The sequence below is a fragment of the Carcharodon carcharias genome, chromosome 15, assembly GCF_017639515.1.
Source record: "Carcharodon carcharias isolate sCarCar2 chromosome 15, sCarCar2.pri, whole genome shotgun sequence".
Taxonomy (NCBI): domain Eukaryota; kingdom Metazoa; phylum Chordata; class Chondrichthyes; order Lamniformes; family Lamnidae; genus Carcharodon; species Carcharodon carcharias.
In genome coordinates this window covers 91,634,091-91,661,588 of record NC_054481.1, presented here as the reverse complement: position 1 = coordinate 91,661,588, position 27,498 = coordinate 91,634,091, and the positions used below count along the sequence as shown (strand labels likewise).

General features: G+C 40.1%; 1 protein-coding gene across 2 annotated transcripts in view; it reads right to left on the bottom strand.

Annotated features, from left to right (window-relative positions):
- The window catches only part of nphp4 (nephronophthisis 4), a 475,487-nt gene that overhangs the window by 245,860 nt on the left and 202,129 nt on the right, over nt 1-27,498 (bottom strand). For both annotated transcript variants that reach the window (XR_005945404.1, XM_041207356.1), the window contains exons 7-8: nt 25,539-25,690; nt 21,057-21,183 (exon numbers count right to left, since the gene is read on the bottom strand). Coding sequence is in view for 1 of the 2 variants with exons in the window: in XM_041207356.1 (XP_041063290.1) it covers nt 21,057-21,183; nt 25,539-25,690 (279 nt within the window). In the remaining variant the exon portion in view is untranslated. The remainder of the gene's footprint in view (nt 1-21,056; nt 21,184-25,538; nt 25,691-27,498) is intronic.

Genomic DNA, 27,498 nt, shown 5'->3' with positions numbered 1-27,498 from the left:
CAGAGGCTCAGGGATAGTGAGGGAAACGTGTTCTCTTGTTACTCAGGCCTCTACAAAAATTTAAAGGCTATAAACATGCAAAGTCTCCAGATTTTAAAAATCAAGGTTACTAAACAACACAATGAACATTAGATTGATATCCTGAAGCTTACACTGCAATAACTGTTGAACGATGGGAGGAATGTCAGGGATGGATGCTGTGATGCTACACATTCCTCCAGAGATTAAATGGATTGGACTGAATCCATTACAGTGAAGATTATACATGGTCCACTGGGCGGAGCAAACTCAATGGACCAAATAGCAATTTTCTTTTGTATAATCCGTGTATAAAATATAAAGTAAGGAGATGAAGAAAACTTTAAAACATGTATTAAAGACTGTTCAGAAAGAACAGGGGCAACGTGCTGTCTGTTACAGTCTTAATTCAGAAATAGAGATATAAGTGTATTTTATTTGGTCTACACTATTCTCATGGCATTATTTGAAGATCTCCAAATGGTTTTCCCTCACCCAATATTGCAAAAACAGATTAAACATTTAGCTATCTCATTTACTTGGGATCCCTTTCATGTGGGATCCTGCATAGCATGCTTGTTGGTAAAACAACTTAAAAAGTAATTTATTGCTTGTGAGGGAATTGTGGCACAAAACTAGCCAAATTTTATCACTAGCTCTCCAGAGGGGAAAAACTAGTGTTGAAAATAGTAATGTCACAAATTGGAGCTTTCCTGTGTTTGGTTTTCGATTGTATTTTTTATTTAGAGTTTAACTTGCATCGGTACTTTCCGTCCCCTAGCACCAACTTACTTTAATGAACATCTGAAAATTCACAATGGCTTAGTAACGCTGCATGTGAATTTCTAACCACTAGTTTATGCAACGTGACAATGGTTTTAACTGGAATTAACACAATCGCTGAGCATCCACCACCCCCCAACTTTTTAAAATTGAGGAGGAAACAAGCACCATTCCCAGTATAATAATCAGAGAGGCAGCCTCCTGTCAATATCATTTCCTAGACAGCTATTTGGAGTTTGTAATGCATGCAAGAGTAGCTCTGGGTGGCTTTCCAGTTTCCATCCCACTCTTTGGTGAGGAAAAAGCTCACTGCCTTTCACTTGGCACCTCCACCTGACAGCGGTGCTAAAATCAAGAACTAGATTATGCAAAAGAAAATTGCTATTTGGCCCATTGAGTTTGCTCCATCCAGTAGACCATGTATAATACCGCGAAACCATCTTGCATAACTTCATAGCACATTGATGCATAAATACATTTGCCAGCACGCAATCTGCAAACATCAGCCTTAAACAGACCAGAAAGGGAAAGATTCATGCAGTATTCATAGTAAGTTTCATATACATATTGTGCGATGAGTCATGGTATTCAGGAAACAAAAACAAGTTGCAGATCCAAACTGGGGTTCTGCTTATTTACAGGTCATGTTTTCTCTAGACAGTACAGTAATGTGCTCACAATGACGGCAGCGCTCTTGCCTAAGTGTATCTAGATCCACTGCAATCTGAATCAGGCCCCCTACAGCATGTACCCAGTTCTTCCTTCACGCAATTCCTTTATTCTTTTTGGTCTAAGATGTGAAGTTGGCAGATTTTCTGAACTGCTGATTAAATTTCCATAGCCAAGAATTGTGTGTGAAGTTAACAGCAAGTGGGATTGATTTGAAACATCAAAGTCATTGCTTGACTGTCAAGCCAATTCAAAATTTAGAGCTCATCAAGGGCTAGAAACTGCTGACATTGTACTTTACAAGACCAAAGAATGTGTACAGAACGGTTTCTGCTGGGATCAGTAATAATGACGGACCATCCTCAAAGACTCCTTAGGATGTTAAAAGTTCTTGAAAAAGCTTTAATTTCATACAAAGGAGGCAGGCTTTATTTTGCCCATGCTATAGTCAAAAAGCAACAGAGTAAATGTTAAATAAAAACAAAAAATGTTGGAAATATTCAGCAGGTCAGGCAGCATCTGTGGTAAGAAAAGTAGAGTTAATGTTTCAGGTTGATGAATTTTCACTGTGTTGGAGTAAAGGTTAATATTTGTTTACCACTGTTAATAACTGTTAGTGTAAACTGCACTCTATCATCATCTTTAGGAGTTGTGCATAAGGCACGATCCAATTCAGGCCATAGTTAAGAATTGTTTGCAGTTTTAGGCACCTCTTCATGGAAATATAATTTTAACTGAGAAAGGAATTGGATAAATACTTGAAAAGGAAACATATGCAGGGGAAAGGGGAAGGGAAAGAATCTAATTAGATCAAAGAGCTAGCATGGAGGGGCAAGGAGGCAAATAGCTTCCTTCCGTGTTGAATAACTCAGCTCAAAACTGGACATGCAAAAGGCATTGTAGGCCATCAGCAGCAGCAGAATTATATTCAACCACAATCTGTAACCTCATGGCCTAGTGTATCTGTTACTCTACCGTTACCACCAAGCCAAGGGCTCAACCCTTGTTCAATGAAGAGTGCAGAAGAGCACCAGGGCTGCACCAGCCGTACCTAAAAGTGAGGTGTCAACCTGGTGAAGCTACAACACTTGCATGCCAAACAGCGGAAACAGTATGCTGTAGACAGAGCTAATGATCCCACAACCAACAGATCAGATCTAAGCTCTGCAGTCCTGCAACATCCAGTCATGAATTGTGTTGGAAAGACAAGTAACTGGGGGAGAAGGTTCCACAAATATCCCCATCCACAATGATGGGGGAGCCCAGCACATCAGTGCAAAAGACAAGGCTAAAGTATTTGCAACCACCTTCAGCATGTAGTGCCAGGTGGATGATTTATCTTGGCCTCCTCCTTAGGTCCCAGCATCACAGCTGCCAGTCCTCAGCCAATTTGATTCACTCCACGTGATATCCAGAAACGGCTTAGGGCACTGAATACTGCAAAGATTATGGGCCCTGACAATATTCCAGAAATAGCACCAAAGACTTGTGCTCCAAGGCTATCTGTGCCCCCAGCCAAGCTGTTCTAGTACAGCTACAACACTGGCATCTACCCAGCAAATGTGGAAAATTGCCCAGTTATGCTCTGTCCTCAAAAAGACAAATTCAATCCAGCCAATTGCTGCCCGATCAGTCTACTCTCCATCATCAGTAAAGTGATGGAAGGGGTCATCAACTGTGCCATCAAGCAGCACTTATACAGCAATAACCTGCTCATTGACGCTCAGTTTGGTTTCCACCAGAGACATTCAGCTCCTGACCTTATTACAGCCTTGGTCGAAACATGGACAAAAGAGCAGAACACAAGGTATGAGTTGAGAGTGATTGCCCTTGCCATCAAGGTAGCATTTAACTAAGTGTGGCATCACGGAGCACTAATAAAACTGCAGTCAATGGGAATCAGGGGGAAAACCCTCCACTGATTGGAGTTATACCTAGCACAAAGGAAGGTGGTCAATCACCTCAGTCCCAGAGCATCACTGCTGAAGTTCCTCAGGGTAGTGTCCTAGGCCCAACCATCTTCAGCTATTTCATCAATGACCTTCCCTCTAACATAAGGTCAGAAGTGGGATTGCACGCTAATGCATTTGAAATGCCTCAGATACTGATGCAGTCCAGGTCCATATGCAGCGAAACTGGATAACGTTCAAGTTGAGCTAATAAGTGGCAAGTAACATTCGTGCCTCACAAGTGGCAGGTAATGATCATCTCTAACAAGAGACAATCTAACCAACTCCCCTACTTCCCTTGAATCAATAGCATTACCATAAATGAATTCCCCAACTATCAACATCCTGGGGGTTACCATTGACCAGAAACTGAACTGGACCAGCCATATAAATAATGTGGCTACAAGAGCAGGTCATGGTATGGGAACATCCGTCTCCCCAAAGTCTGTGACCATCTATAAATCAAACATCAGCAGTATGCTGGAATACTCTCTATTTGCATGGATGACTACAGCTCCAACAACACTCAAGAAGTTCAACACCATCCAGGACAAAGCATCCGCTTGATCTACAACCCCATCCATCACCTTAAACATTCACTTCCTTCACCACTGAAGCACAGTGACAGCAGTGTGCATCTACAAGGTGCATCCCAGCAACTCGCCAAGCCTCCATCGACAGCACATTCCATACTCATGACTTCTACCACCTAGAAGGGCGAGAGCAGCAGATGCAAGTTCCCCTCCAAGCCACACAGAATTCAGACTTGGAACTATCATGCCACTTGTTCACTGTCACTGCATCAAAATCCTGAAACTAACACCACATAAATTGCAGCGTTCATGAAGGCAGTTCACTACCACCTTCTCAAGGGCAAATAGGGATGGGCAACAAATGCTGGTCTTGCTGCGATGCCTACATGCATGGAAGATTTTTTTAAAATTCTGATTCTATAGAACAAAGAGAGCAATTGTTGACATTGTGGCAAGGGTGAAGAAACCAAAGTTATGATTAGAGACTTGTGATGCTGGGACTATTTCCATTGGAACAGAAAAGGTGAAGAGGAGATTTTAGCAAACCTTTCTGTAACCCTTTTCTGTCACATATCAACAGAGTTAAGAAAAATTATTGTGGAAAAAAAAGTTCTCTCAGCTCACTGGCTAATATGCAAACTACTTCAACAATCATCTTAATAAAAAAGAGAAAGAACATTTAAAATGTATATTGCAGATCACCCCACCAACACAAACCCATGACCATACCCTGTAATGTCTATGATCTATTTAACATTCATACAATGAAGGGCAAATAAACCCATACATTTCAACCTAAATTCTGACCTACAGCCTCAAGGGCAAACAATGTTTAAAGGTTAGAAGGTTTGAAGTTGACAAGTATATATCTATGCATATCCAAAAGTTTCCTGGTCAAACAAACTCTGGCCCATGTTTGATTAACAATAATTAGATTAATACATTCTACATTAGATGATATTCTATTTATGATGTAAATTACAATGAGAATCAGGGAATTCACCCGAATATAAATTGACATGTGCTATATTTTGGATATCGCACTTTATAAAGATATGTGTTAAAAATGTGGGGAAAAAGTAAAGCCAGTCATTTTGCGCTGATTTTCTAGCCTCAAGTCAGAAACTTACAAAAATCTGTCAATCCATTAAAAAAGTGTATGTGGAAATTTACATGCAGCTACAACTCTACAGAGATACAACTGTCTTATTTACCTGCTTAAGAGGACTGTATATGTGTATATCTTGAGATCCAGTGACTGACCTCAGGCTCTGTACATTTACATAAATCAGAGCTGCTTTAAAGAGGAAAGGCCATGATACATAAATCCTCAGCGTACGAGTAGATTAATTTGTTGTGGTGGCCTGATATAATGCAAATGTCCTTTAAAACAGTGTATCCTTTACTTTACTATAAGCAACACTGTAGGAGATCTGCTGGTACTGAGGTACAAATAGTTAAATGCTGTCACTGGGATTTCAGTAAAATTTAATGGAATGTATGCAAACTTTCCTACTTTATCAACTTGAACTTTAGAAAAATAAAACAGTAAAATTATGGATATTGACCTTCCTAAGATAAACCTAATTAGCACTAATGCTGTGCAGAATGAATTCCTGGAGTGTATGTGGAGCAATATGTTGAAAAACCAATGAGGGATCGGGCTACATTAGAATTCGTATTAAGTAATGAGAAAGGGCTAATTAATGACCTTACTGGAAAGGAACCTTTAGGAAATAATGATGGAATTTTACATTAAGTTGAAAGTGACATAATTCATTCTGAAACTAGAGTCTTAAATCTGAACAAAGAAAACTTAAAGTATGAGGTGCAAGTTGTCCATGGTGGATTGGGAAATAAACTTTAAAAAATTGACAGTAGACATTTATTTAGTATTTAAAGACGTATTACATGGTCTACAACAAATATACATTAAGACACAAAAACCCAACAAAAAAAGTGAATCAAACGTGGTTAACAACAGAAGTTAAAGACTGCATTAGGTCAAAGGAAGTGGCTTATAAGGTTGCCAGAAAAAGTAGTAAACCCGCGGATTGGGAGCAATTTAAAATTCAGAAAAGGAGGATCAGGAAACTGATAAAGGGAAATGAGAATATGAATGCAAGCTAGCAAGAAACATAAAGGCAGACTGTAAAAGCTTAGCAACGACAAATGTGAGTCAACTACAGGTGGAGATGGGAAAATTTATATTGGGGAATAGGGAAATGGCAGAGAAACTAAAAATTACTTTGGGCCTGTCTTCATGAAGGAAGATACAGAAAATCTCTCAGAAATACTAGGGAACCAATGGGCTTGTGAAAATAAGGAACTGAAAGAAATTAGTATTAATAAAGTGGTGGCACTAGAAGAATTAATTAGATTGAAGGTTGATGAATCCCCTGGATCTGATGAGTTACATCGCAGCGTGTTAAAGGAGATGGCTATAAAGATAATGGATGCATTGGCGGTTATCTTTCAAAATTCTATAGTTTCTGGAAAGGTTCCTGCAAACTTGAAGTTGACAAGTATATATCTATGCATATCCAAAATGCAGCAAATGTAACCCTACTGTTTAAGAGGAGGAGGAGAGAAAATGGAGAATTACAGACCTATCAGTTTGATGTCAGTGGTAGGGAAAATGTTAGAATTTATTATAAAGGATATGATAATTGGACACTTGGAAAATAATAAAATGATTTGCCAGAGTTAACATGGACTTATGAAAAGAAAATCATGGTTGACAAATCTGTTTGGAGTTATTTTAAGGAAGTTACTTGTAGCATAGATAAAGGAGAACCAGCCAATGTGGTGTACTTGGATTTTCAGAAAGCTTTTGATAAGGTACCAAATAGGAGTAAACAAAAATAGAGCATTTGGGATTTGGGGTCAAATATACAGGTGTGGATTGAGAATTGGTTATCAGGCAGAAAACAGAAAGTAGGAATAAGTGAGTCATTATCAGGATGGAGGCTATTACTAGTGCGGTGTCACAAGGATCAGTGCTGGGGCCACAGCTGTTCACAATTTAAATCAAAGATTTGGATGTGGGGACCAAATGTAATATTTCCAAATTTGCTGATGACACAAAATTAGGTGGGAATGTAAGTTGTGAGGAGGATGCAAGGGGACTTGGACAGGCTAAGTGAATGGGCAAGAACATGGGAAATGGAATATAATAGTGTGAAGTATATATAGTATATAGAGTGAACTTTTAAATATTATATAGATATAAATACATAGGTTTTATATATATATATATAGTGTGAAGTTATCCACTTTGGTAGAAAAAACAGAAAGGCAGAGTATTTCTTAAATGCTGAGAGGTTGGGAAGTGCAGGTGTCCAAAGAGACCTGGGTGTCCTTGTTCATGAGTCACTAAAGGCTAGCATGGAGGTGCAGCAAGCAAAGGCAAATGATATATTAGCCTTCATCGCATAGGGATTTGAGTACAAGAATAAAGATGTCTTGCTGCAATTGTATAGAGTCTTGATGAAACTGCGCCTGGAGTATTGAGCACAGTTTTGGTCTCCTTAACTCAGGAAGGATATACAGAGGGAGTGCGGTTCACCAGACTAGTCCCTGTGATGGCAGGATTGTCTTATAAGGAGGGATTGAGGAAACTGGGCCTGTATTCTCTAGAGCTTTGAAGAATGAAAGGTGATCTCATTGAAACTTACAACATTCTTACAGGGCGTGACAGGGTGGATGTGGATTGGATGTTTCTCCTGGCTGGTGAGTCTAGAACAAGAAGACATAGTCTCAGAATAAGGTCCAGGCCATTTAAGACTGAGATGTGGAGAAATTTCTTCCCTTAAAGAGTGGTGAATCTTTGGAATTCTCTACCCCAGAGGGCTGTAGAAGCTCAATCATTGAGGATGTTCAAGACAGAAATCAATAGGTTTCTGGATACTAATGACATCAAGGGATATTGGATAGCGTGGGAAAGTGGCATTGAGATAGATTATCAGCCATGATCTAACTGAATGATAGAGCAGGCTCCATGGGCCGAATGGCCTCCTCTTGTTCCTATGTTTCTTCCAAACTTGCATCATATCGAGAGAGCATTTTGAGCTGTGCAACATGAGGCTGACATGCTGGTGGTAACAGAACTGCCATCGGTATTGGTAATAAAAGTGATCAAAAAAGAGCATGATTTGAGCTAATCAATTAAGAGGATCACTCAAAGATTACCGCACACAATGAAGGTTTAAGTGCAATTTTCCCTACAGCATTCTGGTAAGAAACATTTAAACTGACTTTATTCTGGGGAGATGTGCAGCTGTAACAACAGCAGATCAATGACAGCACCAAAAACATCTCAAGTCACTTAAAGGGGATGGTAAATCCACGTTGTGGCTCATCATCCATAGAAAGTGTGTGCTACAAAGAATTAATGAGAACCATAAACAATGTTGGCTTTATTAGAGGTCAAGTCATATGGCAGAGTGTTATGGTGAGATCTTGGTGGTAATATTGAAACGCTGACTGCTCTCTGATTCATATGCACAAACACAGGTATCACCTGCCTCATTTATATGACTTACATAAACGTTAGGATCAGTCTGTGCATTTATGTGTATTTTCAAATTTAGTATGACCTGCTTAACCAGTTACAGTTTACAGGATATATATTTTTATAGGAATTATAATTTTTTACATCACATTAGCAGATTTATATGCAAGAATAACTTGACGTAACCAGGGCAATCCAACAGCAGGAACTAATTAAATTGGCACATTAGTTTCGGTCAAGCAACTGCGTGCAAGCAGGTAAGCAGAATTAAATTACTGTCAGTCTTATTTCAAATCTAATTAACTTCTGTGAGTAAGCACAGTAACTGATAGTATAAAGGAGACCAAGCCAGCACCATCCTATAATCCAAAGACAACTCAGTGCAATTATATTCTGTCATTAATAATTAAAGAAGGAATTGCCCTGAATTTACAAACCATCAAGAGTATGTTGCTAAAAGGATAAGGATGCTTCCACATGCAGTAATATAAATTAGCTTTATCTGTTGAGTACACTAAATTGTCTTGCTGCATGGGGACTCACATGAAAACCCCCAGATGGACATGCAGACAGGATACCCATAGTCCACGTTCTTTGCTCTCACACAATACTAAATCCTATCATGCACAGGGCTTACTTACCATTTTTAATTTTATATTATTTGATTGTAACAATAGTTAGACAATACAATTACCCAAGCTGATTTACTTTTGCATAGAAAGATATGAGACAAGTCAGAACAAGGTTGAATTAGCTATTTGATGCAAACTTTATTTCTCCCCTGATTATTTTCTTTCCTCCCCCAAAGAAACTGGTAATTGAGTACGGTTTCCTGTGACAACAACTTGTATAGCAACATACTAGGGTGCTTCACAGGAGCATTATCAAATAAAATTTGACACCAAGTCACATTCAAAGATATTAGGGCAGATGATCAAAAGCTTGGTCAAAAAGCTAACTTTTAAGGAACGTCTAAACGATGAAGAGGAAAGGATTAGAGGGGGAATTCCAGAGCTTCAGGCCAAGGCAACTAATGGGCAAGCACCAATGGTGCAGTGGATACAATCAGGGATGCACAAGGAGCCCCGAGTGGAGGAACAGAGCAATCTCAGAGATTTGTAGGTCTGCAAGAGGTTACAGAGATAAGGAGGGGCGAAGCCATAGTAAGATTTGAAAATGAGGATGCGAAATTTAACATCACAACATTGCTGAGCTGGGATCCAATGTAGATTAGTGAGCACAAAGTGAATGTGAAATGGTCCAAGTTAGGATACAGCAGCAGAGTTTTGGGTAAGCTCATTTAGGGTGAGTGAAAGATGGCAAGTCATCCAGGAGGTCATTGGATTATCAAGTCCAGAGGTAACAACATCATGATCAGGGTTTTAGCAGCAAGTGAGCTGAAGCAGGAGCGGAGACGGGTGATGCGATGGAGATGAAAGTAGTGGGTCTTGGTGATGGAGTGGATAAATAGTCTGAAGCTCATCTCAGGGTCAAATACTACACCAAGGTTGCAAAAGGTCTGGTTCACCCTCAGTCAGCATGAAGGCTGGAGTCAGTGGCTAGGGAATGCAGTTTGTGGCAGGGACCAAAGATAATGGCTTCAGTGTAATATTCAGTTGAGGGGATATTTCTGCTCATCCAGTACCAGTTGTCAGACAAGTAGTGTGACAAATCAGAAACAGCGGACGGATCAAGAGAGATGGCAGTGAGGTATATCTGGGTGTTTTTAGTGCAATGTAGAAACTGCAAACACTTGAAACTGTCAGCCAAGAATGCATAATGAGGTTTTGCTGAATGCCCAGACATCAATTCAAGTGCTGAAACGACTGCACTTCGGTGAAAACAATGCTTGATTGACAGTTCTGGCCCTCTGATCTCTTCTGTCAATTTCACATTTATTTACACATGAAAAAGAGGTTCCAAGATCTTGTAGTTTCTGCTATTGATATTTTAAAGGGTCTGGATGATTGACACTTTTATTGGACTGTAGTAAAAGCATTTTTATGATGAAATACTTTTTTCTAAGCTTTACAACACATATTATTGTCAATATAGGTTTCATTGGTTCTATACAGAGTGTCTAGCAGGTGAATGGGCATGGAAATGTCATTGCTTGGCATGGAGGGTATAAGGGGCCATGAGGGTTGGGTGGAGAGCAGGAGGTGGCATGGGTGGGGCATGGGGAGTCATTGCAGGTATTTTCTCCTAAGGCAGCCAAGAAAATTCCCGATTCTGTCTACTCACCTCGAGGATGAAAATACAGCCCAAAGAATCGGTCAGGATACCAACCATGGATTGCCAGCCAATTATCCTTGCTGTTACATGCAGACATCAGATTTGGCTATGATAACAATCACAATCCAACCTCTTGCTGTCACTCACAAACAGGTTGATGAGTGAAGACTGAGCACTGGGGCAAACCAGGAACCAGGAGCATGTGGAACTATTTCCCAGCTTGAGTCAGCATCCTTCAAGGAGAATGGGAGACAATTGTGGAGCAAGTTTGGAAATCATAATTAGCTTTAACATCTCTTTTCTTCTCTGGGTTTCTTTGAAATAATTTTATCTGAACAGTTAATGCTAAATACATCATTAGGAAAGCTTCAAGGGAGAAGTAAAAAAAAAACTAAAACAGTGCAACTGAGGTACATTAACATAGAGCTGAGTTAACATAGTCACTTAGTTCCTGGTTTTAATGGCTGTATCTGTACATTTCAAGGCTCAGCAACTCCTCCAAACCAGCTCCCATTATAATATTATTCGCAGTTATATTATTTAAAGCTAAAATTAAGTGTAATTTCTTGGAACACATTTCGTAAAACAAGTACTGATGGGCTCTTTTATATACAAGCAGTCACACCAATGTTATGCACAGCAGCACAAATCATTTTACAGTAACAAAATTGCTTTGTCTGTACCGTAGAAACATATTCAAGATGTTGTTTCTGTTCATGGTTTAAGTGTTACTCCCACTCGATCACATTTTCACAGGAAACAATACCTCAAATCAGCAAGCAACTGCTTGTCAGCCATTTTCTACTGTATTAGCATTCCTGACATGTGAAGTTAAGTATAATGAAACATAATTACAATTTATTTCCACTGCAAGTAAGTCTGTTCATATAGTCTTCCAATTAAAATTTTCATTTAACTTTCTCAGGGAGCAAATTAAATGATACACTCCTTGAAAAAAAACATTGTTTGCTGGCATAAGGATCTTCTATATTCAAGATAAATTGTGATTATGGAGATCATCGAGAGCACCTTCAATAGGGCACAGATTTCACTGATCGCACAGGCAATTCCATTCAATATAGTTCAAATTATGTACGTTGTGAAAAGGCAGAGGATCACAAGCTGTGCAAGTGTCAAACCATCATGATGAAACACTGTCCCTGTAGAGTCATAGGAAGTACAGCACAAAGGAGGTCATGTGGTCCATTGAATCTGCACCAACACCTTTGAAAAGCAATCCCAGTTAGCCCCACTTTGCAGCTCAATTCCCTATTGCTCTGCAAAGTTTTCTCCTTCAAGTATTTACCCAATTCTCTTTCGAAGGCTATGTTTTTTATTCTTTCAAAAGATGTGGAAGTCACTGGCAGGTCCATCCCTAATTGTCCTGAACCATCTTGAAATGCTGAAGTCCACGTGGTGTAGGTACATCCACATTGCTGTTAGGGAGGGAGTTCCAGGATTTTGACCCAGCGACAGTAAAGGAACGGCAATATGGTTCCAAGTCAGGATGGTGAATGGCTTAGAGGGGAACTTGCAGGTGGTGGTGTTCCCATGCCCTTGCAGCCCTTGTCCTTCTAGGTGGCAGAGGTCATGGGCTTGGAAGGTGCTGTTGAAGAATTGATTAAGAATTGAATCTATTTCCACCACCCTATCAAGCAGTGCATTCCAAGTCTGAACCACTTGTTGCATAAAAACATTTTTGCTCATGGCACCTGTTTCTTTTGCCATTTATCTTAAATCTATACCCTCTGCTTATCCAGCCACTGGATGCAGTTTATCTTTATTTATTCAATCTAAAGCCTTCATGATTATAAACACTTCTATTGAATCTTCTCTTAGCCTTCTCTGCTCTAAGAAGAACAACCTCACTTTCTCCAGTCTACCCATGGAACTGTAATCCCTCATCCCTGAAACCATTCTTGTAAATCTCTTCTGTGTCTGCTCCAAAGCCTTCACAGCCTTTCTAAAATGTGGAGCCCAGAATTGGACATAATATTCCAGCTGAGGCTGAACTAATGTTTTCCATGCTGTTATGGGCAGGGTGAGAGAGAACTGCTGAAATCCCTGTTCCCTTCTCAACCACCTGCAATCAGTAAGCTTTTGAGAGGAAGATGTGTGTGTTTTTAACCACTAAGTGTGTGGATGATTTGAATAACCAGCAGCAAGCTTCTTGTGGGTTTAAATAAAGAGGACTGATTGCCTGCTCACCCTGAAATCTAATGCTATGGCATTCGCTCACACAGTCACACACACAAGCACATCAAGGAAAAGGTTGAAGAGAAAAGTGCACTTTTACAGGTTATAAGCAAAAGAATACTTCATTATTCGTGTGACTGTTTTGTCCTGGATAACAGGCCTGATGAAAAATGCATCTTCACTCCCGAAGGGTAGTTAAAGTGAATTCAACAGCCAGAGTCATTCCAGGATTCTCTCAAAAGGATGGACTTCCTGCTGCTCACGAAGCTAGTTACTTGTAGTCTCAATACCAGGAGGTTAGTTTGTTGTATTGGTGGACCCAAAAAAGAGACCTTGCAATGTTCCAGCCTTAGGTTCTTTTAAGGCATAGATGTTACTACTACCTTCTCTGCTGCTGCTGTGCTTTACTTTCTGCCATCAGCATTTTACAGATTCCAAAGGGACAAATGTGGCTGCCTTACCATGTGACTCCTCACAATTTCAGTTCCTTTTCCAAACATGGTGGCGGTCTTAGGTTAATTAGCCATATCCTGGTTTATTGTTTTAAGACATTCATCCTGGGGGGGGGGGGGGGAGGGGTTAAGACAATTACCTTCTTTGTTTCAAAAAAGGTCCATTCAATTCGGGAATGTCTTTTGATGATCTCAGGATATGTGTAGGTAACACTTTTTCATCTGGGATGTGCCCTTATGTCTCTGTTAGGCAGTGAGTCAGTTTTTGAATACACAGGATAGGTCAGCTGACCTTCGGCAGCCATCTTTGCAGCACATTGTCCACTTTTTAAAGGAGAAGTCAATTTCAAAGAGTGCACATTAAATAAAACTTAAAAGTTAGGAATATGATGTGTCTTTACTGGGCATAGCAATGTGTTCAGTATAACCTCCTGGTCTTTGTTTCCTACATCTCTATTTATAAAGCCCAGGATCCAATATGCTTTATTAACTGCTTTGTCAACATGTCCTTTCACTTATGAAAATTTATGCACAAACTTCCCCAGGTCACTCTCTTCTTTAAAATTGTACCATATGTATTGTCTTTTCTCATTCTTCCAGCTAAATTGTATCATCAACACTTTTCTGCATAGAATTTCATCTGCCATACATCTGCTCATTTCACCAACCTACCTTGCCCTCTTCAAGTACATTACTATTTTCTTCACTGGTTACTCCACCTATAAGTACACCTGTAAATTTCAAAATAGCACCCTGTACTCCCAAGATTAAGTATCAAAAACAACAGTAGTCCAAGTACTAAAACTTGGCTAAATTCCACTGCAGACCTCCTTCCTGTTCAAGAAACAGCCAGCTGTTCACTAAAACTGTTTTCTATTCCTTAAACAATTTTGAATCCATGTTAATGCTGTTTCTCTCTCCACAGGTGTTGCCTGACCTACTGAGTATTTGTTTTTATTTCAAATTTCTAGCATTCGCAGTATTTAGCTTTTGCTCAAGAGTAGCAACCTCAGTACTTATCTCAGTGTCACATGTTACGCCATTTAGGAAGAAGCAACCATTTGCTACATTGGCCTGAAAATTAGATGCCCCCCTTTGCTGGTATAATAATGTTATATCACAATTATCCACCAGGCTGTGTCCGGTACTTGTGGAGTCAAACTATCTACATGCAATGGATGGGCAGCAATACCAGTATCAGCACAGCTGGGGCATAAACCATGAGTAGGGCAGAAGGGAATGAGGGTGAATCGTAGCACTGTCAAATGCTCAGGAGCAGTGTCTGTCGGCCCAGCATTACAAATTACAAAAAAGTAAAGAATGGCATTGCAGTTTGGCCCACTGAAAGGCACTTGAATTTTCTTTTCGACTGTATTGAATAGAAATAAAAATCAGCCTGTTCTTATAATGTGTGGACAATCACCAACACCAGTTTTATGCTCAGGCAGCAAGTTGAAAATTGACACCAATATTTTTAGTCTCTATAAAAGCTCATTGGACATGACACATTTGGAATATTATGTGCAGTCCTGGGCACCCAAACTGGCCCAGGATAGAGAGTGTTCAGAGAACAGCAATTCTGATGATTCTGGAGCTCATCGCTATAAGTTATGAAGAGGAAACTGAATTTTTTTTTCAGTGGAGGAAAGAGGGCACATGATAGCGATCTTTCAAATGCTGAGATTTGTGAATATTGTAAATATAAGCAGATACTAACACCAAAACAAGAGGTGTTAAATGAAAAATGTCTAAAGACTACAGACCAGAAGAATTTTGTTTCTCTCCACAAAAGTTTGGACATGTAAAACTGATCCTAACCAAAAAAGGGAATGGTCATTCATTTTTTAAAAAGCTGGAAAAATTCCTGTTCCAGAATGAACTAAGAAGTTATTAGGACAGATGTAGGTCACAATGAAATGCAGTGGTTCCTCTGCTTCTGAGACAGTGGATCTGACATCTGCAGAATGCAACTGGTTAGAACTTAGTTGTACATTTTATAAGATTTATTAATATCGTCAAGTATCTCATGATGAGAGTTATGGAGAGACATTTCTGCTTTCGAGGTTTGTGTGTCACTGGCCATCTCTCGAAGATTGACTGGCTTTGGCTGAGGACAAATTGTTCATGGTCTGTGAATGGGCTTCATTAACCTAGTGACCTTTTCTCATTCAATACTTCCTTTGGTTACTCAGAAGTCAAGAAGGAGAATGGGAAAATTGGTGGTCTTTATTCTATATCTTTTAGCAGAAAATGTGCATCCAGCAACACAGGGATAGCTTAACAAAAACAAAAATAAAAATACCTGGAAAAACTCAGCAGGTCTGACAGCATCTGTGGAGAGGAACATAGTTAACGTTTCTTCAATAGAACTAAGGAAAAATAGAAAAGAGGTGAAATATAAGCTGGTTTAAGGGGGTGTGGGACAGGTAGAGCTGGATAGAGGGCCAGTGATAGGTGGAGATAACCAAAAGATGTCATTGACAAAAGGACAAAGAGGTGCTGAAGCTGGTGATATGATCTAAGGAATGTGATAATAAAGGTACAGATAGCCCTAGTGGGGGTGGGGTGGGAGGAAGGGATCGAAATAGGCTAAAAGGCAGAGATAAAACAATGGATGGAAATACATTTAAAAATAGTGAAAATAGGTGGGAAAAGAAAAATCTATATAAATTATTGGAAAAAAGGGGGATCAGAAAGGGGGTGGGATTGGAGGAGAGAGTTCATGATCTAAAATTGTTGAACTCAATATTCAGTCCAGAAGGCTGTAAAGTGCCTAGTCGGAAAATGAGGTGCTGTTCCTCCAGGGATAGCTTCTCATCTTTCAGAACATGCATTAAGCAATGTTTGTTGCAGGAAAGTAATGACTGTGTTTGTATAAGGCTCATTGGATTTGCTAAATTTGACATCAAATTAAGAGTATCATGAATTTTTATAGTCAATATATTTCAGCTTTAACAGCAACGGAGTTGATTGTATCTCTAAAGAAGTAATCAGAAACAGCCCAGTGACCTGTAGCAGTGATGAAATGCTCTAATGTACCATTTAATTAATCAGAACTGTTCTATAAAGATTCTAAACAAGATACGTTGCTTCATTACTTTTAATGCACTAAAATGGCACCAACCTTGCAAAATGTGTTAAGCAAAGTTATCCAACCAAACTGAATGAGGGCAAGCATAAATAGGTCTATGTTGTAAATTTGAGTTTAGGGCCCAGCATGAATTACTTAGCAGATCATAAATTAGTTCAAACACTTGCAATAATTTAGCTGTAATGCTGAGCATATCAAGACTTCCCACTCTTCACAAGCTTGTCACTTAATAAATCATGCAATAGTGCCACCTAATGTCATTCAAATGAAATTTCTAGGGTAAAGCATTCACCTTTCTTCAGTAAATTATCCATTACCGATCACATAACAAGCCTCCTACAAATACCAATGAGGTTTAATGTCAGTGAAACGGCTCATTCTGAGATTTTATACTCCTTTTAAAAAATGCTTATACTGTCACCTTTATGTGGCACAGTCTCATCAGCAAAGATGCCACCTCCCATGAACAGAGCAGAGTCAAACTGGTTCATCAGAAACGTGAGCTTCACAAGTACACAGCCATAAGCAGCTCCTCTGCACCAACAATACATGTGTGTCCAATATGCAACAAATCTTTTTGTGCTCAAATTAGTATGATTAGCCATCTTCAAACTCATCAAACCAGAAACTTAACACAATGAATTCTAGTTGATGTCATGGTCATACTCAACAACAAAGGACAAACGCATACTGTCAACTATAAAATGTACCAATCTTCAAAGCAATGGAACTTAGAATGAACAATGTTAATAAATACAAACGGCCATGGAGGAGACCAGAACAGAATTTTCCAGGTCAATGACTCTTGGTATCCTAAGGAACCTGCTGCAGCTGGCTCCAAGATTAAATCAGAATTGCCTCAGATCCACTACACGCAGGGGATTCATAACTGGCTTCTATCGTGATATGGTGTAAGCATTAAAAGGCAGTAAAGGTTAGCACACTGTTTACAAGGTGCGCTAGACATATATATAATCATTATGGTCACAAAGGCAAATTCTTACAAGCTGAGTTAACAAATGCTGTCACACTGCCATGGGCAGGAGTCAGAGGAGATCAGAGACATTCCTTCAGAAAGAGAGATGGAGTCTCAGTGGCACCCATTGTCGCTGATACAGCTACCTTAGAATGGCACTGGCAGATACTGAGGTAGATCAAAGAATCACAGAATTGTTACAGCACAGAAGGAGGCAATTCAGCCCATTGTGTCTGTCGCAGCTCTCCGAATGAGCAATTTACTTAGTGTCATTCTGCTGCTTTCTCCCCGTAACCCTGCACATTATTCCTCTTCAGATAACAATCTAATTTCCTTCTGAATGCTTCAATTGAAGCTTCCTCCATCACATTCTTAGGCAGTGCATTCCAGATCTGAACCACTCACTGCATGAAAAAAAAATTCCACATGTCGGTTTTGCTTCTTTTACCAATGACTTTAAATGTGTCCTCTCATTATCGATCCTTTGATAAGTGGAAACAGTTTCTCCTTATTTACTATGTCCAGACCCCTCATGATTTTGAATACCTCTAACAAATCTCCTCTCAGTTTTCTTTTCTCCAAGGAAAACAGTCCTAACCTCTCCAATCTATCTTCATAACTGAAGTTCCTCATCCCTGGAATCATTCTCGTGAATCTTATCTGCACTCTCTCCAATGCCTCCACATCCTTCCTAAAGTACAGCACCCAGAACAGAATGCAATACTCTAGTTGATGCCAAACTAGTGTCTTATACAAGTTCAAGATAACCTCCTTGCTCATGTACTCTCTGCCCCTATCAATGAAGCCCAGAATACTATATGCTTTAATAAGCACTCCCTCACCACCTTCAATGACTTGTATGCACATATACACTCAGGTCCCTCTACTCCTGCGCCCCTTTTAGGATTGTGCCCTTTATTTTATATTGTCTCTCTGTGTTCTTCCTACCAAAATGAACCACTTCACATTTCTCCACATTCAACTTCATCTGCCACTTGTCAGCCCATTCCACCAAATTATCTATGTCCTTTTAAAGTTCTACACTATCCTCCTCACAGTTCACAATGTTTCCATGTTTTGTATCATCTGCAAATTATGAAATTGTGTCCTGAACACCAAGGTCTAGGTCATTAATATATATCAGGGGCAAAATTTTTACCTTGGAGGCAGACAAGTGTCCCGACGTCAACGTGCAGTTGCGCAATATTTCGGTCGGCGAGCACATGCGGGAATCGGCAGTGCGCCCACCAACAGTTAAAAGACCTATTTAGGCCATTAAAGGATCAATTAACTTAAATTTTTCACTGTCCTTCCAACCTTATGGTTGGCAGGCAGGCAAAAAGGCCAAGTGGCCTTTGCACTTTTTTTGAAACCTCATCCACAGGCGGGATAATGTTTCCAACATCAAATAAAAATGAAATAAAATTTTTCAAATTTCACTTACAACACTCATAACAGAGTCACATGACGGAACATGTTTTATAATTTTTTTCTAATCTTTATTTTTTTTTAAACTCTTCATCTCCCTGAGGAAGCTCTATGTCTCAGGGAGATTCTCAAGTTCACACTCACCCGTGAAGTTTGCACTCGCCCCCCTCCCCCACACAGGCAGCGCTGCTGCTCACGTTTCACACTGGGCGGGCCTTAACTGGCCCGCCAGCGTGAAATTGCCTTCCGGCCTTGATCGCAGGCAGCCATCAACCGCCCCAGCCAAGCCCGCCCGCCAAGGGCTAAATTCTGCCCCAGGAAAAGCAAAGATCCTAACACTGCCCCCTGGGGAACTCCACTACAAACTTTCCTCCAGTCCAAAACATCCATTAACCTCTACTTTTTGTTTCCTGTCATGCAGCCAATTCCATATCCATGTTGTTACTGTCCCTTTTATTCCATGAGCTATAACTTTGCTCACAAGTCTGTTGTGTGGCATTATCAAATAACTTCAATTGGAAGTCCACGTACACCACATCAACAGCATTGTCCTTATCAACCCTCTCTGTTACCTCATCAAAAAACTCCAGCTGGTTAGTTGAACATGTTTTTCCTAAAGAAACCCATGCTGGCTTTCCTTAATTAACTCGCTTTGATCCATGTGACTATTAATTTTGTTCTGAATTATTACTTCTAGAAGTTTCTCTGACCAAATTTAAACTGACTGGCCTGTAGTTCCTGGCTTTATCTTTGCACCCTATTTTGATTTTGAACAAGGGTGCAACATCTGCAGTCCACCAGTCCTCTGGCACCACCCCCGGGCTTGCAAAGACTGACCACCAGCCCTTTTTGTCGGGGCAGTGGCTGGTATGGGAATACCAGAGAGAAAGAAGGTGAGAAACATCCTGAGTTATTGCTATACTGTAGCTACCAACTCAGACCTTCTTCTAGTGATTGTATAACTCTGGTCTGCTGAATGCACAAAGGACTGGCTTTGCACAGATCACACTTGAGGTCAACCACAAAGGAACTCAGAACATGTATCTTTGGATTTATGCATCATGTTCCACCTCTGGGAATTAGTTTCCAATGTTACAAAAGACCAGTGATAAAATCCATTCTCTTATAAATTCCAATTCTAGTCGACCAATTGGTCACTTTTAAATTGTAACTTTCAGCTTGGCTGTGAGTTAAATTTCTCTCTTTGAAGGGGCATTGTTTCAACTTGCTTGACGGAACTCGGGAGGCAGATATATAGACCCAACTCACAGCTCTACTGCTGCTTTTGTATCCATGGTCACCATTGCTAGTATAACCGCACTCTTAAAATGAGAAACTTGTTTGTTTAATTCATTGCAGGATGTGGGCTTCGCTGGCTGGGCCAGCATTTATTGCCCATCCCTAGTTGCCCTTGAGTGTTGCCCTCTCACCAGAATGGAAAAAAAACCTAAGTAGATTGACCACGGACCACCTCGAACCAAATAGAACATTTGGTTCAATATTCCAAGTTATCCATTTGTGTCACAGCCTCCAGTGTAGTATAAAATCAAGAATATAATACTTGGATCTAATGATGTCTTTTTAAGTCAGACCCATTTTACACCAGTGTGATATGAATCGACAAAACCCATTTACTACAATGTGACTGAAATGGTAGGATGCAGGTGCATGCTTATGTTTTGAACATAGTGAGATTCAGATCGCAGTTGAGCTGCCTGGGTCAGAGATCAATTGAGGCCAGCCAGATGACATTCAAAAGGTAAGGTCCAAAAAGAAAGCCTTTTATCACAGAATATTCTGTAATTACAATATATATCTTACCTGCATTCTTTTAACTTGGGTTGATGTTTAAAGAAGAAATTTTTTTTATGTTTTTATGCCAAACATTGATTTCAACTGAGAATAAAATTAAAATATGAATGCTGCAAATCAGGTAGAAAAACAAAATTTCACAGTAGACTGATCAGTATTCAAGCAAAAATAGTTAATGTTTCAGGATTAACCCTACAGTAGAAGTGGAACATCCTTCATAACTGAGTGGGGAAGGAAATATTCACTAATTGATGACCACAGCATTTTCTACTTAGCTTGACAGGTTAAATCCTGGATAAATAACATCTAATAGCAGTTACATGATTATTTGTATAAACCACTGTTAGGATTGGGTCACGTGAATGTTGCAGTCAAAGTAAATCCAGAATTCACTGACTCACCTTTCCATCTGTTCCTGTGGAGCTGGAGAACACATACTCCAGGTGGAAAACTATACCAAACATTGGGTGTTTTACCAATTCTTTCAGCTGGATACGGCTCCTGAGGACCAAAGACCTTTTTGGCAAACTGCGGTAAAACAAGAAACACAAGGGCCGTTTTTTGTTAAGGGAGGTTGCCATTATTCACAGTTACAGGTGATTTGCAGTCTACACTGAGTTGAAGGCAACAAAAAGTCGTTTGGTAGTACAGAGCTTGATTACTGCTGAAAAAAAATTGTCAAAACTTTTCATCTTGCACTCATCAGGCCAATCGCAAGAATACCAATGTCAGGGGGAGAAACAACTTTATACTGTATGAGAAGAGAGTGCTGATTGGTTAGCAAGTGGGCTCTGATTGGTAGAGGCGTTGCTGTGGAGAATGCACCAGTTAATGGTGACCGATAGCTAACTGCCAAGCATGGTTTGAAATTTAAGCCAGGCAACTTGACTCTGATTGGTCAAGGCATTGCCCTGAAGAATGAACAAGAAATGGCTACACTTATTTTGTTTAGCTGAAACAGGCGTAATGTGCACATGTTCTTTCTGTCTGCAAAGAACAGAGTCCTATGTATTAATATATGTAGTTTCCAGTGCACACAAATGCGCCACATTGCGAGCCCAACTGACAATCTTGAATTGGCTGTCAGCGTAATTTTTAGCACACTGAGGATTGTTTAGCAAATGTTGTCAAATCACAGAATCACATCTAATGTTGGACACTGCATTTTGAGTTGTGCAAGCATGGGTTGGTTGGATACAGTCTGCAGTGCACTCTGAAGCAGATTTTTGAAGAGCTCAGAAGGTCCACTGGCCACTTAAGCACCTTTCAAACCTAGCATAAAACTACATAAGAGTTATAGTTCACACCGAGTAGAACCAAGTCCAGTGAGACAGCTTCCCAAAAGGGATTGCATATCATCGCATTCCAAAGCCAGGTCAACACCCAATTCCAAAACCATACTGCCCATTTCTACATCGATATTCGGCAGGCATGGCATTGCATTGTAAAAGCGGCAGTACATGTATACAGTTAGATCAGCATTCTGTAAGAGACAAGTGTAGTCCAGGTTTTCTTTAAAAGTTCTGCACAACTGTAATAGTAAATTACAAAAAGAAAATAAGCTGTTCTAAACCAGTGGGACACAGGGAACAGTGCATGGTGCAGAAGTATATCAATCTAACACCACTCAGTGCATGTCCCATTGAAACAGATTACTTACTAAGTACTTCTCTAAAAAGATTTTTGCCCAAATTGAATTGTGTGTCTGAACTATGTTTTCTGACATTCGTTCAGTTACTCAGTCTGCCACTCGATTCCTTGAATTAATCGTCCCAAGTTCCAGTGATCAGACATAATCTGAATAGGTTTATTATTTAGCAGTGAACTGCTACTGAATTTATCAAGTGCCTTTTGTTAAATAGCTGTCTTCATAAGGGGCTGAAAATTTCACCACCCCACCAACCTAATTTGCTACAATGAAAGAAAATGAAGGATTAATTTGAGAGACCACCTGCAGTGCAGATTGAGATTATTCACTTCACGCAGTCTAATCTGGGGCCTTCTAGTTTGTAAGGCTTAGTGCTCTGCTGACTGGTACTTTTAACATTCACAAATTTTGGCACCTTGGCAAAAAAAATTGTAGACTTCTTCAGAGTTTGAACATTTATCTGGAAACAAGAATCTTAGCAGCAAGATGAAAGACAACATAGTATTGGTGTATCTACACCACAAGACAACAGCAATCCAAGAAGGCAGCTCACCACTACCTTCTCAAGGGAAATTAAGGATGGCAATAAATGTTGGCCTGGTCAATAACACCCACATAAGAACATAAGAAATAGGAGCAGGAGTAGGCCTTCGGCCCCTCAAGCCTGCACTGCCATTCAGTAAGAGCATGGCTGATCTGCCTCAGGCCTCAACTCCTCTTTCATGCCAGCTCCTCATGGCCCTCAACTCCCCAACGTTTCAAAAATCTATCGACCTCCTCTTTAAATACTTTCAGTGATCTAGCCTCCACAACTCTCTGGGGTAGAGAATACTGGACATTCATTACCTTCTGAGAGAAGAAATTCCTTCGCATCTCAGTTTTAAATAAGTATCCCCTTATTCTTTAACTATGTTCCCTGGTTCGAGATTCCCCCAACAACTACCCTCAACATCTACCCTGTCAAGCCCTCTCAGAATCTTGTACGTTTCAATAAGATCACACCCCTCATTCTTCTAAACTCTAATGAATAAAGGCCTAACCTGTGTAGCCGTTCTTAATCAGTCAACCCCTTCATCCAAGGAATCAGCCTAGTGAATCTCTTTTGAACTGCCTCGAATGCCAACATATCCTTTCTTAAATATGGGGACTAAAACTGTACACAGCACTCCAGTTGCAGCCTCACCAACATCCTGTACAGTTGTAACAAGACTTCCCAATTTTTAAACTCCAACCCCCTAGCAATACAAGTTAAAATTCCATTTGCCTTCTTAATTATTTTGCTGCACCTGCATGTTAACTAATTGTGTTTCATGCACAAGACCACCCACAGCCCTCTGTGCTGCACTTTTTTTGGCGTTTCTCTCCATTTAAATAATAGTCTGCCTTTTAATTCCTCCTCCCAAAGTGCATGGCCTCACACTTTCCTGCATTAAACTCCATCTGCCACGTTTTTACCCACTTACCCAACTTATCTAGATCCCCTTACAGCTTCCTTATGTCCTCATCACAACGTGCCCTCCCACCTATTTTTGTATCGTCAGCAAATTTGGATACATTACACTCTGCCCCCTCCTCCAAGTCATTAATATAGGTAGTAAATAATTGAAGCCACAGGACTGATCCTTGTGGCACTCCAAGAGTTACATCTTTCCAACCTGAAAAAGACCCATTAATCCTAACTCACTGTCTTCTGTGTGTTAGCCAATCTTTAATCCATGCTAATACATTAGCTCCAATACCATGAACTCCTATCTTGTGCAATAACCTGTTATGTGGCACCTTATCGAATGCCTTCTGGAAATCCAAAGACACAACATCTACCGGTTCCCCTTTGTCAACTCTGTTATTTATATCCTCAAAGAACTCTAGCAAATTTGACAAACATGATTTCCCTTTCACAAAACCGTGCTGACTCTGTTTGATTGCATTAAGCTATTCTAAATGTCCTGCAATTTCTTCCTTAATAATGGACTCTAGCATTTTCCCAACTACAGATGTTAGGCTGACTGGCCTATAGTTTCCTGATTTTTGTCTCCCTCTCTTCTTGAACAGGGGCATCACATTAGCGGTTTTCCAATTCGCTGGGACCCTCCCGGAATCCAGTGAGTTCTGGAATATTTCGACCAAAGCCTCCACTATCTCTGCAGCCACTTCCTTTAAAACCCTTTGATGCAGGCCATCAGGTCCTGGCGACTTGTCTGCCTTTTAACCTGAACTCCTGGCTCTCCTCGCTGTTTTAAACTGAACTCCCAACTCTCTCCTCACTGTTTTAACCTGAACTCTTGGCTCTCTTCCTTGTTTTAACCTGAACTCCCGGCTCTCCTCACTATTTTAAACTGAGCTCCCAGCTCTCTCCTTGCTGTTTTAACCTGAAATTCCGGCTCTCTCCTCACTGTTTTCCCAAGAATGAACTAAATAAAGCACAAAACCAGTACATTCTCGCACCCAGGTGAGTGCCCATAGGTGCAGCAGACAGCTCAAAATTCTTAGAACCAAGGAAATGCATGTAATTGGTGCCTTGTGTAGATTTGTTCAAGATCTAGAAGATTTCTAGAAATGATTATAAACACAACTAGAAAATTAGAGAATTAAAGAATCAAGGGAAGGATGAGTGAAATCATTTGGAATAAGGCCTCCTTTAATGGTCATGTTTAAACTTCTACCACTGAGAAGATTGATTATCGCACCATTAATGCAAAGCTCCAGCAATATATTAATTCATGCCAACAACCATCAGGACATATTCACAATTTCATTAACTTATGAATTATGGACCTTTCACATTATGATAAGAACTGGCATAACTCACTGACACTCTATGAAAAGTAAGAGCAGCAATTGAAAATATTTGTATCTTTTTCTGAGGTACCAGAAGCAAATCTAAAGCAACCCGATGTGCAATCGTGAGGGAGCAACCCTGTTAACTCCACTTATAAAGGCTCTTTTAGCCCCACAGTAATTCACTTGCAGATTCAAGTGATCCTTCCTGAAGACTGTGACTGAGTTGATTCTAATTGATTTTCTGTAGATATCAAGATGCACATGACGATACATGTGACAGCAGAATGAGAAGCCCAAAAGTGGTCTCTAATTGAAAAGTTACATGAAGTTGTTCATGAGCGTAAAATTTAACGGTTTAGATAGAATCGCATTTTTTCTGCCTGAACAATGGTGAACATCTTTGAACAGAAGCTGAGTATGTAATATATTTCACCTCATTTACAATGAACCTTACCTTTTGGAGAAGCTCCCAGATTTTCTCTGCACCGTCCCAGGTATCAAAACCACCACCTGCGGCTTTTGAACATAGCACCAGCCATTGTGAACACAAACATGTAGCCTTCGTTCTTGAATAACAACTGTGCTTCCATCAGACACTTGGTCATTCTATAAGGAAAACGAAACAGACTTCTGTGCCTCATAGTCAAAGAAGAACAAAGCAAATCAGGAAAACAAAAGCATACGACTACAGATGCTGCAAATCTGTAATGAAAACAAAAAATACTGAAAAACACTCAGCAAGTAAGAGCACATCTATGAAGAGAGAAACAGAGTTAATGTTTCAGGTCCCTTTCATCAGAATAAAGCACTGCTACTTTCCCATGTGGAAAATTATGATATTTATACTCCAGTGGCCTATTTATAAGCACATGTGCAATGTAAATTTAACCAAGCAATTCTAATACATCCCCCAAATTTGATCAAAGGACCGGTCTGTTCTTGGCTTGGCCAACCAATAAACAGGGGCTATAAATAATAAAAATAGTTTCCTTTAGCTTGCACACCAAATGTGTTAGTTTCCAGCATTTGTAATGAGAATGGATTTATCGACAGACAGGGAATTTTGTTTGACCTTTACTAGTAGCCAGGGTAGAGCAAAGTAGTCTGTGAAAGTCTCATGATGAATCAAGACTCAAAATGCGTAGTGTAAAAATCAAAAAATTACTGGTATCATCCCGCAGAATGAATCACTGCCTTTGGGAGGAAGGATGCAAGAGAAAGAATAAGAAGTGAGAAAGCATTCTAAATGGTCGCATTAAAAAGTAGTTTGTAGGTTTTACATATTCTTCACCTATCGCCTAAGAGAAAAGAATATTCCTTTCAAATGTAAGGCAAAATCATCCCAGATTTGCATTAAGTAAAATGAAAATTTATGGTGATTTCTCATGCTGTATCACCTCAAACCCACCACATTAATTATGCATTCCTGGGAAACATGCCGTTTTGAGGCGGGCGGGCTCTCATTCGCCTGCTATGCCATCACCTCACCGGTTCATCATGCCAGACACTATTTTTAAGGTACAGCCGTGCACACACCTCTCAGTACTTCTAGCTCACAACTGCTGCATGAAGACAGAATGGCCACAAAAGGCAAAAAGACTGCAGCCTCTCACTTCAGTGACGCATCCCTCGAGCACCTTTTGAACACCATAGAGGCCCACTATGATGTCCTCTACCCCCACTCTGGCTGCAGGATGGGCAACTGCATCACCAGTCCACCATGGGAGACAGTGGCAGTGATGGTCAGCGCCAATGCCCTGCAAAAGAGGACAGCCACCCAGTGTCACTATAGGATGAATGGTCTCATCCATTCCTGCGGGGTAACTCTCTCTTCTCATCATTCTCAACTCACACACATAGAAATAGTCAAGTCAGGAAGATAAATGTGTGGCTGAAAGACTGGTGTGGAAAGTAGGAGTAAGATCTCATGGGAGGCTAGCACCTTGTTTTAAGTCGCCTGTTTTAAGTTGTTTCGGTTTAAAGTTGTTTTGGTATAGGTCTGATTCTCCTGGTTTAAGTCATGACTTCCACTTTAGAGTTGTTTTGCGCCATTGCCTTCCTTGCATCATCGCCATTGCCTTCCTTGCATCATTGCCTCCTATCTTTATTGTCCTCCGTTGTCATTGGCACGTGTGTCAGTGTCACTCCTTGTCATCATGCAGGGCACATCATCTCCCTTCATGTAACGTCAGGTCCTGTGACCTGATCGGTGCCATTGTTAAGGAGGCTGTTCATTCCGTGTCCAGAACATCAATCTTTTTTTTTTAAATCCTAGATGCATTCAAAATCAGAGGTTTTTTTTAAAACAAAAAGTTGGAATTAAATTTTGCTGTTTCAAGAGTGCCGGCTGTGGGTGAGACTTTTAAATTACTTTTAAACAAGTCAGTAACCCAGTGAGTGCTGGTAGTGTGCCT